The sequence below is a fragment of the Nymphaea colorata genome, chromosome 6 (genome assembly GCF_008831285.2).
Source record: "Nymphaea colorata isolate Beijing-Zhang1983 chromosome 6, ASM883128v2, whole genome shotgun sequence".
NCBI lineage: Eukaryota > Viridiplantae > Streptophyta > Magnoliopsida > Nymphaeales > Nymphaeaceae > Nymphaea > Nymphaea colorata.
The window spans coordinates 8,146,914-8,163,438 of NC_045143.1; the positions used below are offsets into that span (position 1 = coordinate 8,146,914).

Genomic DNA, 16,525 nt, shown 5'->3' on the forward strand with positions numbered 1-16,525 from the left:
CTTTTCCTTTCTTCTTGTAGGGTCCAAAGACGCTTCAGGACGAACTTGGATGAGAAACATGATACTCGTTAAGTAGAATACCATGTGTCTACCATTTACAATCCAAAGAAATAAGGCTAACAGTAATTAAATTGACGGCCAGACTTTCACTATATCCATTGAAACCATGGACGAAAATATAGGGCTTAATCTAACCAGTCAGACTATGTCCATTGAAACCAAGGACAGGAGGTATGGGTCATGGCCCACCTCAGATTTTTAAAAATTTAAAATTTTACGTGTAAAATTAAAATGTTTAGTGTAACCTATGTTGAAATTTTGAAAAACTATATTTTTCAAATTTTGAAACTATAATTTAACTCTACAATGAACAATTCCTACCTGGGCCCCTAACAAAACTTATTAAATTTAAGAGAAATAAAAATTAGACCAATTCGACCCACACAGGCCATATTGAAGTGCAGAGTGGCACAACAGTGACTGTTGTGCAAGACTGTTCGGTCCCACCTTATAAGCACTACGAAACCGGAAAAATTTGCTAGAGAGGCACTTGTTTAAAAATACTCAAATCTGATAGAGTACTTATATATACACACGTAAAGGTAAAGATAAGTATTTAAGATTGTTATTTAAAAATAAAAAAAACTTTTAAAAAACTGGTATAGCCAGATGTAGGTATGCCACTGCTTATAAGGAACATTAATAGCATGTATATGTGTGTACCGCTTTTTATACAGTAAAGTTATAATCTGGATTTTGCTGAACATATCTTTTACATGGTAAATATGGCATCTATGTTTGGTATTGTGCATATTTTTAAACTATTATGATATTAATTGCAAAGGCAGTATAAAGAGACCTTTTTAACTGTTTTTTTTTTTTTGTTCTTTTTCTCTTTTATTCAGTCCCATAAGATCTGAATCGGGAGTTGACGAGCACTTGATTCTGGGCATATTACTAAGAAATGGACTGGTTTAATTTATGCCCGGATCCATACCAGTTCTTCGGGTTCGGGCTGGATCAGTGGATGTGGAGTATAATTGTCCAATCAATCCTGGCGAATGTGATTGTCTCTGACTTTAGATCCTTGGATTCACGATTCCGAGACTCCGGAGGCTTTCTTTCCATGGCCTCGGACTCCGGAGGCTTTCTTTCCGTGGCCTCATGAACCGAGTGTTCAGGGACACTTCAGTTCAGTGTGAGGGCCCACCCCTACAGGTTTACCGACCCCCACCCTGGCGATGTGTTTGACAGTGAACTGGTCGTAAGAGGACAAGGTGCTAAATCTTTGTTCTTCTAATTATATATATATATATATATATATATATATATATATATATATATATAGAGAGAGAGAGAGAGAGAGAAATTGAGAAAAGACAACCAAACAGACTAAAACACATTATTAAAAATATTTCTTTTGTAATCTAACCTTATAGAAAAGCTCCTGAGTATGATGAAAAGCTTGTATTAAGTTATTAAAAATTATGATAGCAGAAAAATCAGTTTTTTTACAAAAATAGCTTGAACTAAAACATGATTATATTAAATTAGTATTATATAATTACAATAGAATGTTCACATCTTGTTTAAAATAATTTTCAACATGAATTTAAATGGTTTGGTTTTTGTATCTTACTCAAATGGTATTGTATTTATCAAGAGAATATATATATATATAAGTGGTTGATGCGTAAGTTTCGACCACAGCTTCTATTCAAAATGTTTTTTTGATTGAGAGTCAAGAGTGGCTGCTCGAGAATCTGGACCACTCAAGCCCAGTGCTTAGTTCTTCTGCTTTCTATAATGAAAATCGAAATAATACTTAGCAGATGCCATGAATTGATCGAGTCAAGCGCCGGCGAGTCCAAGAAGCGCTGAACCATCAACTTCACTCGACCTTCCTCGCTGGTTAGTACGTTGTGTTGTGCATTTCAACTAAAATGCTTTTATTTATATAAGAAAAAAAAACTTTTTGTAACGATAAAAGAGAAAGTTGAAAAAAGTGATTTTTTTTTTCAATAATTTAAAAAATGTCTTTTTTTTTTTCTTCTTTCGCTTATAATATATTGCTTGCACCAAACAGCACGCGTCTCGACCTCTTACTCGCGAACACGCTGAGACAAATGTACGTTTGAGTCTCGAGCAGGGGAGTGCGTGTTCGGGACTTGAAAAGACTGGAACGCCCCTGTATGATAAAAGGAAACGTCTTTTGGGTAAAAAATGGAAGCAAAATTTTAAAAAAAAAAAACATAAACGCCCCGGCCCCTCACGTCACTGTCCGGCCAGATCACCCACCATGCCTCCGCGCCCGCCACAGTCCCTCTCCTGGTGGGCCCCATCCATGGGAGCCCAAACGTACAAACAGTCTTCGTCTAGGAACTTGCGACGTGTTTGACTTGCCATACTTAACGGCTGTCTTTTAATAATGGAAAAACTTTAAATTTGATTGAGTTTGATTTAAACTTCATAGATTTAAGATTAAATCCTTTCCCCTCTAATTTTAAATCGGATGTTTTCTTAATGTAAAATAGTAAAAGAAGAATTTTAAATGTAAAACTTAGATTATTAATTAGTTTGACCAATTACAAATTTTACCCTAAATAAAAGTGAACCACATCAGATCCATGGATCTCAAATATGAAGCGATCAAACATCCACTAAGGTAATGACTTGTTCTTAAATCTAAAATTTGATTAAGTGAGAAAAAGTCCTTGTGGTTGGAGATGTTGCAATTAGGACTCCAATTTGGATATGCCTTTTATCATATCAGACTTACCAGATGTTCAATTATTTAAATTCAAATTCGTAGTCAAATGTGAATGGAAAAAAGTCTATACCATCACCAAGTCCAATTTTTAAATTCAAAATCTGAATTCGACTTTTAAGTTCATATTCTAATTCAAACCCGACTTTTAAATACACAAACAAAACCTTAACATATTATATTATATTAAGAACCGTCTTTCAAAACGTATGGACATTGGATATAAGATGCTTATTTATCGTTGAATCTAATTCCGAATTCGAATTTGATTTAATCGGTGGTACAGCCGCTTGTGGGTCTGTGTTAGGGGTGAACATGAGTTGAGTCGAGCCCCAATTCAATCAGCTTGAGCTCGGTCAACTAATGAAACCTCGAACTCAAGAATAGCTTGATGGAAGCAGCTCGAACTCAACTTGGCAGTTACATGTTGAGCTTGAGCTAGAACCCGATTAAGGCTCGACAAACTTGTTTGAATAGAATTCATATTCATCGTTACGTGTCGAGCTCGAACTCGACTCAATTAAGGCTCGATAAACTCGTTTGAATATATCCACTCGATTAAAGCTCGACAAACTCGTAAACTCATTTGAATATATTGACTAGATTAAGGCTCGACAAATTCGATTAAGGCTCGAGCTCGACTCAACAATTACGTGTTGAGCTCGGACTCAACTCGATTATCTCGTTAAACAAATGACTCGGCTCAAAGTCGCTCACGAGCCGAGCTTTAACAAGTCGACTCGTTGTTCACCCCTAGTCTGTATGGGCACTGGAAATCTTTGTGGGTCTAATGCTAGACCCAGGTCCAGCCATAGGGTGCACCTTTCGGACCTGTTTGCCGACAGTAATACAATGTTACTATAATTTGGCAGATTCATGCAATAATGTTTAAGTGCTTACAGTGTCATATGAATGTCCTCTATTTTTATGGGCCAACACTGTATCTTTTAAGTTCAAATTTGATGTGAGGAACAGAACATCATGTTGAGGAACGCAGCGTTCCATCACTATTTTATTAACTGGAGAAATGGTGTAAGACTCGTCGTGTTGACGCACATCAGACACCCAAACCGCACAGCACAGCAAAGGTGGGTCCTCCCGAGCACCTGGAATTCCTCAAGAAGGCAAGTGTGAGAAAACGTAAACTTGACGTGGACTTGATCGGGACTTACATGTTCAACCAAACCGGCTTTGACCACCAACCCACCAAACAAACAGCCTCAAGTTCCTAATTTCACACCCATATTACAAATTTTTCTGGAAAATTTTTTCGCAGGAAATTTCATCCACCTACTTTCTCTAGAAGTATTAGTTAAATGTACCTGTTTGTGTGCACATTCCGGTCCAAGTCCGTGCGAAGTTTTCTGCCGGCAAAAAGGAATCAAAACGGCCTTGACCGCGACAATCTCAGCCCGACGCAATTCAAACGTAATCGATCATTACCAAATCTGATTAATTTGATGACAATTAGAGTGGAGATCGGATCATAAGCGATGTATCGTTCCAATTTTATCGTATGTCTCCGTAAAAACGGATCATATTTGTTGTAATTACAGAACCGGATAATTAATTTTTCGAAAATTAACGGCACAGGTTTGATCCGCATGATTTAAACCTAGAAAATTATAAAATTTCAGAACTTATGATATTAGGTCCTTATAATATCCTATTCAAGCAAAAACGGTAAAACTCGCCTAAAATTCACTTTTTATGTTTTAAATTATGTAGATACCATCTGCAGATCAGTCTAGATTTTTGGAAAACTTGCATAAAAATTTTGCAATTGCAATCTTTCACTTTTTCTTTCCACGTTTTAGACTATATCTTGTTTAACCATAATGCATTTCAAAACCATATGAAATTCAATATGATTGTAGGATATATATCATATAATGATATTCATATATTATAACCAGTGGCAGACATACATGAGGCTGGTGTGGCCGCCGCCCACACAAGCCCATCAAAAGTTTCACTGTAAAAATGAAAGATGACATTGTGATGACTTAAAAATTACATGGAACACCTACATCAGACTTGTGTTGTGACTCGAGTGCTCCTTATAATTACCTGAATCATTATAGTGAAATAGTCAAGGGGCCGAGGGAGGGGAGGAATTGAATAAAAAAATTACATTACAAAAATTGAAAATTTTTAGTTGGAAGATTCAGATTTAGTTTGATTATACCCGGATTTAGTTTGGTCTTACCTGGATAAGTTTGATGAACCGTTTGGCCTGCCCTTAAAAAAAAAAAACCTGGCAGCTTCCCTGAAAATAGTGGATATATTCGTTATTATATAAATCCTATAAAATTCAAAGAAAATAATTGCATGATAAGAGTAAAAAAGCATAGCTGGTAATCTGGAGATAGCATCTCTATTTCAAATTCAAGTTCACACTCACTACGTAACAAGATAGAATCATTTTATGGAAAAACCTTTTGTCACCCTGGAAAAGATATATTGTCTACAGTGTGTTAAGCTTTTGACTTACATATACAATCATGCATGTGAAAACATGTCCGAAAAAAAATTTGTGTCAAAATCTTTATCAATCTAAACATGCTTGATTCTTTTGAATGTGAATTCTAAAATAATTAAACCGATTCCATATTGTGCAACTGTTGCTCTAAATTCCTGAGTTCTTAGACTCAAGTGAGGGATCTGCATTTTCTATGGCAATATACTCTTCTGTTGCTTTAACTATGATTAACAGCTCATTATGGCGATCTCATTAGCAAAATGAACTTATTTTTGTATCTAGCTAATGTGGTCATTTCAGAAATACTTTATTCAGTTAGTACATTTTTCCTTTTAAGGGTCGTTTTGTTGCGATTATATATATATATATATATATATATATATATATATATATAGAAAGAATGCTCTTCTTTTTTGTTGCATATATCTGTCTATTGATGAAGAGGGGACCTCTCCCTCTCCTAGTTCAAGAAAAGTGGCGAAAAGCTGGCCCAAAAGGTGAATTAATAAAGTGTTGATACGAATTGTGAAGATTAGAAAATTAATTGGAAACTGATTACTTTTTTTATAAAAGTTTCACAGGTGCGAAAAATCCACCCTCTTGTTTTCTTTTGCACTTGTTCCGTTCCTTGTCGTCAATTTGTTTTAATTGTCAACATTGTGACCTCTTTGCATTAACAATTTATAAATGTTTAAAATTTACATCAGCAAAGAATGAATTAATAAAAGGGTAGTTGATTTTTAATGTCAGGTACATTACTAACATATAATGCATATAAAATTAACAAGTAACTATTACTATTGTTATCACATTTTAGTTGTCATTATTCTGTCATCAAGATTGTCAGAGATATTATGGATGCTTGCACAGATACATGCCCAAATGAATGGAAAGTTAAACTTAAAATCTCTCTAGTGCTACTGTGGGCAGCATGTCACTGGATTTTCGCGTTATGATGTTGCCTAGAGTTTTTTTTTTAAAATATTTTTTTACTCTTTATTGATGAACTTTGAATAAAAACAAAAGATATTTCAACGTGATTCACAAAGAAAAAATAATGTACTCACAATAAATTGGTCCACTTTCATATTATTGTTATTTTGCTTGTTTTTTTAATTTTCATGTTATTTTTATAAATAATATATACTTAACAAATTTTACCATGAAGCTTACGCTTCAATCACTGTCTCATCTCGCCTCGCCTCATGATATTCTCAATGCTTCGCCTCGCCTCATCGCCTTTTACAATATTAAGATATATGTGTATATATATATATATAAAACCTTTAGTGGCCATGCAAGAGTATTGGTCCACAAAGGAATGCTGAATAATTCATTAGCTGTTTCAACGCATTTGCTGGCCTGTTTTCTTTTTTTGTGTTTGAATGATAATGACAATGCATACATCATATTCATGGGTGGAAGAAAAGAGTCTCTCCCGGCCGTCAAAAGCCTAATATTTTTTTCTCCCCCATTTCAAAGACCACTCGTACTTATCATGGTATGTCCTCCACATACTGTGGCGGTTGGTGGATTTTTTTTTCTTCCTTCTTCGCTTTTTTCTCAATTGTCAAATGACATGAGATAATTTCTCCTCCTACCAAATTATGCGGATAATTAGGGATGCAGGTGGCTAGCGATAAGCTCAAACTTGATGGCAGCTTTTTGAAAAGTAGACCTTCTTGGACTTCAGTGATATTGTTGGAGAAAGAGACTTTTGAGATTTAATGGACCTTTTCTTTATATTAAGAAGTCGACCTTCTATATGACAGCCTAACGCAACACATTTTCCCTCACTGAAATGGTGTGTTTGATTACTTAAGATTTTAAATCTATGCATATGTGGCATTAGAGTTTTGAACTAGATCTTAAGTTAGACCTAAGATCCGCATTGCTTCGTATTTTAAATCTGTGCATATGTGGCATGTTTTTGCTAACATGACAGGCCAACAAAGTTTTGAACTAGATCTTAGTTTGGACCTAAGATCCATATTTTAAGTACTCATTTTATTTTATTTTTACAATATGAAAAAGTCAGATATAAGCTAGGAAGGAAGAAGGGTTTTATCTTACATCTATGGAACTTAAATCCCATGATCTTAAGTACCTTCAAACAGCTTTTTCTTGTTATAAAAAAAAAAAAATCAACTAGATATTCTTTTAGTTGTAAAATGCCATTTTGGGCAGCACTTACTTTTCTTTTTCATTCCCAAGAAATAGGAAAAGAGGGAGATAGTACATCCTAAGGCGTTTGCCAACAGGAAACGAACAATAATAGCGCTATCTTTGGAACAGATTCATGAAACCTTATATTAATATTCTTGTTTCAAACACCCCTAATGCATGTGTCTCGGCATCCAGTTCATCAAATCTGGATCTGGGTCGGTCTAAACTTGGATCTCGGTAGCTAGAAATTTTAGAAACCACATGTAACTGGCTAGCAGCAGTACTATCCGTGCCAGAAATGTAAACTAGGAGGGCAGAAATATATATATTTTTTAAAACATACTATTTGTTAATAAATTTAATTTGGATAAGCTACCATTTATTGAATGTGCTATTTTGCTTATGACGACACATGTATTTAAGCGAATGAAATATGAATTTATTTTTAAAATTTTCCAGGATAATAGAAAAGGTCAACTATATACATAGACTTAGCTGCACGTTGCCTCTGATTGATTGTGCATTTAAACAACTGGAATATAATTTTTATGATGGTGATTGCAAAATAACTTTCTGACAATAATAAATTTTGTATAAACATTGTATCCATTCAGTGTCGATAAACAGAAAAGTTATAAGATTTAAGTAAACCACATAATGGATCTGCTCCTTGAGAGAAAATAACAGGTTTATTCAACGTCAAGATTAGTAAAGATCACTCTTAACAGTATGAGAATGGGTTCTACTGTAATCCTCACGGGCTGTAAGGCATTATTGCATGGTGAAACAGTAAAATGTTTTGCTAGCTGAGGTTCTCTGACAAGCTTTGGTAAGGCGAGGCCGTGGGGCTACCTCATATGGCTGGGCCAAGCACACGGCCCGGGGCGGAGCCTAGGTAGGGCCTGCTCGGGATTTGGCCCCACTTCAATTTTTTTTTTAAAGTTACATGTAAATTTTAAAAAATTTCACTTATTTTATATAGAAATTTTGGAAAATGTTATTTTGGCCATAGTCAAAATTTAGGAACTTTAATTTGGCCCACCTCATGAAAAATTTCTGGTTTCGCTCCTGCACATATATCTGTACCTGTACCTATATCCTACCCTCATTGCGAGGGTTCTGCTCTATAAGAGAAGTACTTGTGTGACATAAGTTAAAGGAAAGATCCGGAAAAGCTGGTATGGGAGAAAAAAATCTCTTCGCAATAATAAAAAATGCCCCTCAAGTTATAATGTGCGAACACGGTTTCCATGTTATGGATATAACACTAACATCAGCCTCATTCCTCAAGTGCTTTTGTGAGTCCCTTTTAAGAGACTAAAAGGCGTTGTCTTTAAATTATGCACTTCCTTTGCCTGTGGATGTAGGCATATTGTCGAACAGCATATATTTCATATGTTGGTGCTTTGCTTTTTCATCTTACAAGTTTATTTTATTCTTGTTTGATAATTTGTTTGGTGATCTACAGTCGAAAATGGGATGGCCTATGTAAGAATTCGAAAATAAACTTAACTGTATGATCGTAGCTGTGAGAGGTGAGGGCCCGTATGTTTCAGAAAGTCAGTGAACAAGACTTTGAATATTTCAATATATGTCAGCCTATGCGAGGCCACCGTATGCGGAGCAGACACGTTATTAGAAGGAGCTCGTTTTGCATAGCGTAAGGTTGGGAGGGCCATCATATCATTTAGCTGTGGCTCAGCCCAAAGTCATCAACTGCCTAACAAACAAAGTCCTTTTAACGCTTTGTTTGGGTGAAAGGAAAGAAAAAGATTGCTAAAATTATGTTTGTTTCGACTATATAAAGAAAAAAAATGATAGAATTTAATGAAAAGGAAGAAGGGGACATAGTGAATGGTGGTAAAAAGATAAACAGGAAAGAAAAGAGAAACAAACCTGAAGAAGCTTTTTTATTTTTCCTGTAATGGTTTACGTGAATGGTGGTCAAAGAGACTCTAGATTGAAAAATATGTTGTTATTACGTAAAATGTTGTTCATGCATGCATAGAGAGAAAGAAAAGGCATATACAGTAGAAAGCTATAAGCTTTCATTTCCTTCTCAATCCCTTTAATTTCAAAGGGATTGGATTCACACTAAGCATTCTTTTCATTCCCTCCATTTTTTCCCATCAATTTGTAACCAAACAAGTTTTTTACTCTTATTTCCTTTCCCTTCGTTTTAATTAATTAAACAAACAAAAGATTGAGTGTTCATTTGTAACCAAACAAGTTTTTTACTCTTATTTCCTTTCCCTTCGTTTTAATTAATTAAACAAACAAAAGATTGAGTGTTCTTTCCTCCCCCTTTCTCTCCATCCAAACAAAGCGTGTAAGTTAAAAAAATTGGTACTAAAATTTGAGATACTTAAACTTTGACCATATTATGCCAACATTAAATGGTACATCGTTTGACCGTTTTTCTCCTGCAATATAATCTTATAATGTCGCATTCTTGTAACGCCAAAAGAACAAGTGTTGCTCTGATCGGCTCGAATCAGCCCCCTAGATTGACTCAGCGCCATCAATTCTATCCATTAGTCGATCCAGGTTGCCACATATCATACACTATGTATTTTTATTTTAAAAAAATTGTTAATGATATTTTATTTTTATATTATATGTATATATAGTATATATCTTATCTATTTTCCAAAAATAATTATATTAAAAATTTTTGTAGATTCACCTACTTCTCCAATTCCTGAGCCTACCTTATAATTTGGTAAACATAACTTTCCGTGATTTTTCATGTAATAGCCTCATTTTTCATGCTCAAACCTTTGTGATAGGAATGGAGATGAAAACCTTCACATCATTTTAACACTGATTTAATTTTATTCCAAGATACACTACAAGATTCGATTGTATATGCATGATATCCACACATGCACACATTTACAAGTTGCTATACCACAGAGGTGGTGCAAAAATTGCAAGACCTTCAGATTCTTAGTGTGACCAGTCAGTCACCCATGCTGGAAATCCACTGCCTTAATGCAGAAACCAAACATGAAAGCAAAGATGACAGTGAAGCCTGCCAAAACTCCTGCTACAGGGCCCATGAGATCTCTGCTGTACCCAAAATGAGCTTCCCCGTAGTCCTTCATCCTTTGGCGACCCCTCCAGGTGCGATGATCTCATCTTCAAGATTCCCATATTGAGACACGATCAAACCATACATTGTCCAAGCAGTAGGACGTATCCAGTAATACCAGATCCACCACTTCTGAATTATAAACAGAATCATGCAAGAACAGTCATTTAATGGCTTTACTTTCACCTTTCATGCATAGTAAATTAAAGACACAGGCTTGTGCCTGAGGGGAATGTGTCCCCACCAGCACGTTTCCAATAGTCAGTGCCGTAGAATGTTGATCCAAGGATCCCAGTGGTCAGGGGCCATGGACACAGTGATCATCCCATAATAGGTGAAGTAAAGGAAGGAGAAGAAGCTGATAAAGAAGAACCAGGAAAACTTGCAGCGTCCCACTCAAAGCTCATCATCACATATACAATCACTGTATAGTATGTTCTGTGGAAGAGTACATAAGACGGAGACATGGCGTTGGCGAAAGCAAGTTCTAGCGTGAAAGAGATCAGAAAACGACCGTGGTTAGGAGGGCAGACCAAGAGCTGGGATACCGGCAGAAAGGTCGCTGGACTAATGCGAGAACCGCTTCACTGAAGGAAGCTGGTCTTCAAAGAAGCCATTGTTATGGGCAGGGGAGACGACGGGCCCTGTCTCGTGGGGGAAGAGCCTGATCGCCTGCTAGAGGATGAGAGTATGAGAGTAGAAGCTTGATGATCTGATGAATTCAATTATCAATGGCTGTTGAATTATATCACCAACAGAAGTGTGCACAGTTGTGTTGGTGATGACAAAAAAGAACCGCTCCTGTTATGGAATTCTTGGTTTAACTCGGGTTCTCGTGTGAAAAGAGGATCGGGCTTGCACAAGTCTGGCACTGACCTTGATGCGGGATCCAAATTTCAGAATATCTGTTATTAAGACCCCAATCCTGATAAGATGACATGGACCATTTGGAGTTATAATAACCAGATCCAGTAGAGAACTGGACTCAGATCTGAGTATTTTTTTGACAATGTTGGGGGTAGCTATTGGAGGACAGATTCAGGATCCAAAATCTGATAATTAATACGATCATTACTCAATAATTATTCAAGTGTGGTAATGGCAGCATCGTAGCTGAATTTGAATTTATTTGCATTGTTAAACTAATTAGCATGTTAAAGTAAAATAAAAAGCTAGAATCTACTAAACTTTGGGACACTTGTAGAAGAAAGAAAAACAAGTTCCTTCAATTCCATACGAGGAAAGCAAAGGATCCTACTAAGAAACGTCCTCCTTGCCGGATATCAGACACATGCACCGACAAAATAACAAAAAAAATATTGAATTTCTGTGATGAATACGTAGTTTCTACAGTCAGATATAAAAAAAAATGTGGTAATGGCATCCTAACTGAGAATTCTTTAAGCTAGTTAGTCAGTTACAGTAAAAGAAAAATCCGCTGTATCTACTAAACTTTGCAGTACTTGTAGAAAAAAAAAAGAACAAGTTCATGTAGTTCCATAGATGAAAGCTTAGTATCCTTTTAGGACACCAAACACGTGCCAACACGAGAAAATAACAAAAAGTTTTTGAGTATTAGCCTCACAAAATTCTCATACCTAGCAGCGCATCTTCTTCTGCCATTTGACGTCTGATTCTTCTTCTTTATGATCATCAGCAGGTGGAGGTAGGTTAAGGTCAATATTAAGAGGCTTCTTTCTGCCCACATTGTTGGTCGTTCGCATGTGCAAGGTCATATGTCCACCCAGAGCCTGACCAGTCAGGAAACACCTTCCGCAAATAGAGCACTCATGGCAGCCCACTGTGACCGGGCGCTTCTGAACTGCAAGCCCACCAATGTCAGAGCTCTGCATCTTGCATCGACTACTATGGCCACACAATGCATGAAACGAACGAAACCAGCAATGGCATTTCTTGCATTCGTACATCCTCGTCGCCGAAGGCAGAATTGCAGATTGATCATGCTTGGCATCCATGCTTGGAGTTGAAAAAGGAAGCATGAGAACGCCAGTGCCAATGCAAACCTTTCGGGGAATTGCCTCCATCTGTTACTCCTAAAAATTGAAGGAAGCTTGGGAACACTAGTCGGTTAAGGAAAAGAAGAGTTGAAGGAGTTTGACGGTCAGAGCTATAGTGGGATCAAGAAGGACGGTAGAAGCTAGTTGCTCTTTGATTGTCTATTTGATCTCTTCACTTATATTAGTCAGTTATGCCATTGTTAGTTGCTTAGATACCACATTTGGAAGGGTCTATGTGACACTAAATTAGCAAGGATATTATATTCTCTTATTAGTTTATGTTAACATAATAATCACATTGCCGCCCAAGCAGCTTCCTAAAAGGGCTTGATGTTGATCAAAAAATTAAGGTCATCACTTTCTTGAAGATAAAGCAGCCTAGAGTCCAATTCACTCTATGGAAGGTTATGGATCCCACTTAACAAGAAGACACTAGATATTAACCTTTAGAGGTCTGTCCAGGTTATAGATCAATACTGATATCTAGCGGCGCGTGAAAAAGGGGATTCGGTTTCTATTTGGATTTTGATTTGTTATTTTATTTTGTTTGGATGCAGTTCGAGTATTTTAGGTTTTTATTTATTATTATTTTATTTTGGATCCAAATCCGAGGAACTGTCTTTAGGCTATATAAATATGTTTGGAGCTCGCTCCATTTGTAGTTAGCTTTCATTTAACAAAAACCCAAATTAGAAAGCTGAAACATGGAATTCCATTTTTACCGGCACCTGCTCTCCGCCTCCATTGGAGTGAAGATCTACACATTAGGGTAAGAGAGGACTCCTCTCCTCTGATCCCAGATCAAGGCTTCCTAATCTAGGGAGAATTGAACGAGATGTTAATGGAAATGAGAAAGGAAAAGTAAATGCAAATAACCATTAGGGTCTTCATTAACTCAAAGCGAATTACAAATGAGGCTTTAAACATCTTTATGTGGCCTGAAAACAGATCCTTGGATCTAGATCCGAAACAGAGTAAGAATAAATAAATCTTAAAAATACAAGAACAAGATCCAAATAAAATAAAATAACAAATAAAACCCAAATTCAAATTGATTTTTTTTTTGGGGGTCATGCTCCGTTTCTCGCTCAAGAGGACATGACTGTGTATGACCATGCCACTCGGATGATTAACAAGTTCAGATGCCAACGGAAATTGGTTCGAAGGGCATTTAACTTGCTAAAATCGGATTGGAGGTGAAAATATCACGATATCTTCAAATCCAAACTTATTTCAGCATTACCTGAGTGACAACAAAATTTCTTCCTAACGTACATATATCCAGCAGAATTTAAGTCGAAGGGCTTCAGATGTTGGTTGATAGGTAAATGCAAAAAATCCGTCGCTGAAAGTACCTGAAAACGTTGCTTCACCAGAAAAAAAAAAAAAAAACGTTGTTTGTTAATGCTCCTCTAACGACAATATTTTAACACCACATTTTTTATTTCAGTTGTTCGGCAGCTTCGGCTAAAAGAGAACTGTGTTGATGCTACTCCCACAACTGTTTCTTAGTGTTCGATATTTTATTTTTAGTCATCTGCCAACATTATTTACATTTTAGTTTTCTTACATACACCAACATCCTATATATATATTTATATTTATTTATTTATTTATTTATTTACATTTTAACTTCTTTTCTTACACCAACATCCAAATATATATGTATAAATATAAACTTGCTTCTTAGTAGACATAGAGCTTGGAAGAAAGTTGCATGCACATAGAAAGAACATCACCTACAGATCTAAACCCTGAAATATATTTGGTCTGAACCGGACCTAACCCGCACGTCAGGCGTTGCCGCACTCACCGATTTTACTCTTATTTAATATACCTACCTCTCTTGAAAGACCACCCAACACGGATTTCGATTGCGGAGATAGATGCACATGCAATCTGGATCTGGACCCTGTTGGCCCTAATCAAATGTATGTGTATACAAAGCACTCCATCTACATAAAAAAAAAAAGTGCATACTTAATCACAGTGAATGTACTTGAATTATATTTTAATCGAATTCAAATTCATTCAGACGTACACCTGACTTGAATCCAGGGAGAAATACGTTCAGTGATGAAGGCTCTTAAATATTGTTGAACCTTGTTTGAACGGACCAAGTCCACCAGCCATCCATCGCAGTTTATTGAAATTGACTCACCTTCGCTTCATGGCATTGGAACACCGCGGCATAGAACGAACGTGTTCTGTTTAGAAGAAATTGATGCAAACGTCAAACAGAGAACGAACTAGACACGCAGGACGGATTAGCTACATTGACTCCATAAGTCAAGATATATATGTATGCTGTCAACATCTTTTATCTATTCATGGGACGCCGGCCATTGGATAGAGTTGGTGAAGTTTTCTTCAATACACAGCCCATAAAAATCGCAATAAAAAATAATGATCTTTGTGATGAATGAACCAAAACAAAGGAAATTTGTTGCTTTCTAAATGTGAAATTAATCCATATAGTCCTTAAGGTGGCGATACATTGATTATGTGTTTGTAGGCTCAGTTATGAACACTAATTGGTCGCTACCGTGTGAAGCCATTGAAAAATGTGTAGAAGATTAATTTAGGTCCTTCAAGATAGAAGTAAAAACAAGCGTCACCGGGATGTCAAACATGCGTCAGCATCATATATATAGATATATATATATATATATGGTAAAAACCAGACACTTTATTTTTTTGCTAAAAAATATTTTAAATAAAAATATAAACATCCTAACATGTTTATAAAAATTATTTTGATTTAAAACATGATTGAATGTTTTTTATGAAAAATGTTGATTTTTCTATTATGAAAATGTTGATGTTATGGAAACCATTCAACTTTGTTTATTATAAAATATTATTAAAACAAAAAAATAATAAACTTAATATATATATTGTGTCATTTTATCTTTAAGATTGTATTGGTAAGGTTATATTTCAAAATAATATTTTAAATATTATGTTTAAAGGGTCTCGTTTTTATTCCTGATCTATTAGTATGGTTTCTACCTATCACTCTCTTAAGTATATATACATATATATATACTTATTTATTTATTTAAAGTTATTTTTTTTCTAATCTAGTCTTATAAATATGGTCTTAAAATCTATTTGGTGAGAAATGTATATTAAGTGACTCGTTTTTTATTTTAATAATGTTTTTTACCATACTTTTACCCACACAATGAGTCATACTTTAACAAATTCCATATCAATACACTTTGTTTTAGCTTATTCCTAGTAATCGAAACAAAAACAACTGACTACACGCTGAACGACTGTCATAAGCTCTATTGGCTCCCTGCATCGACCCATTGGATGCACAAAACCAGCTGACCCTGCCACCACCAGTGCACTCAACAGAGGCGGAAACACGAAATCAAGCCGAGACCGTCGGACAAGGTTCCCTGTGTAAGATCTTGGCAGCGGAACGGTGGCCTGGCAGCGAAATGGTGGCCTGTAATCAGTCCCTTCACCTCTGCGCGCAACATGTTTTCAGGCCGGCGGCAGCACCTATATGAAAAGAAGAGAGGACGAAGAAGTAAACAGAAGCATGTTCACGGATTTGCTTCTAGGAAGTCCAGGGTTGGTTAATTTTATGATTAACTTTAAGCATAAGATAAGTTTTATAGACTACCTCCTAATGTTTTCCAATGCCACGTGAGCCTTCTTACAGTTACAAGATGTAGAGATAGCTTCTGCCATCGACAGCCGAAAACTTTCCCCATTTGGGCCGGATAGTGCCCCTATTGTATGCTTTAGAGAAGCCGGAAGAGGGACGAAAGCAGGTTCTAGCGTCAAAGAGATCAGAAAACGAACGTGGTTAGGAGGGCAGACCAAGAGATGGGATAAAGGAAGAAGGGTCGCTGGACTAGTGCCAGAACTCTTCCCAGAAGGAAGCTGGTCTTCAAAGAAGCCATTGTTATAGGCAGCGGAGACTGCGGTCTGTGTCTCGTGCGGGGAAGAGCCTGATCGCTAGTTAGAGGATGAGAGTA

The 16,525-nt window shown here is 36.2% G+C and overlaps 1 protein-coding gene across 1 annotated transcript; it reads right to left on the reverse strand.

Moving 5' to 3' along the window:
• Window positions 1-12,107: 12,107 nt before the first annotated feature.
• On the reverse strand, window positions 12,108-12,554 carry LOC126410141 (zinc finger protein ZAT1-like). Its single transcript, XM_050078312.1, has one exon. It carries the CDS (start codon window positions 12,552-12,554, stop codon window positions 12,108-12,110), a length of 447 nt encoding a protein of 148 aa, XP_049934269.1.
• Window positions 12,555-16,525: the final 3,971 nt, after the last annotated feature.

Excerpts from the sequence above, each read along its gene's own strand:
- LOC126410141 (XM_050078312.1), bottom strand. The coding sequence starts at position 12,554 with ATGGAGGCAATTCCCCGAAAGGTTTGCATTGGCACTGGCGTTCTCATG.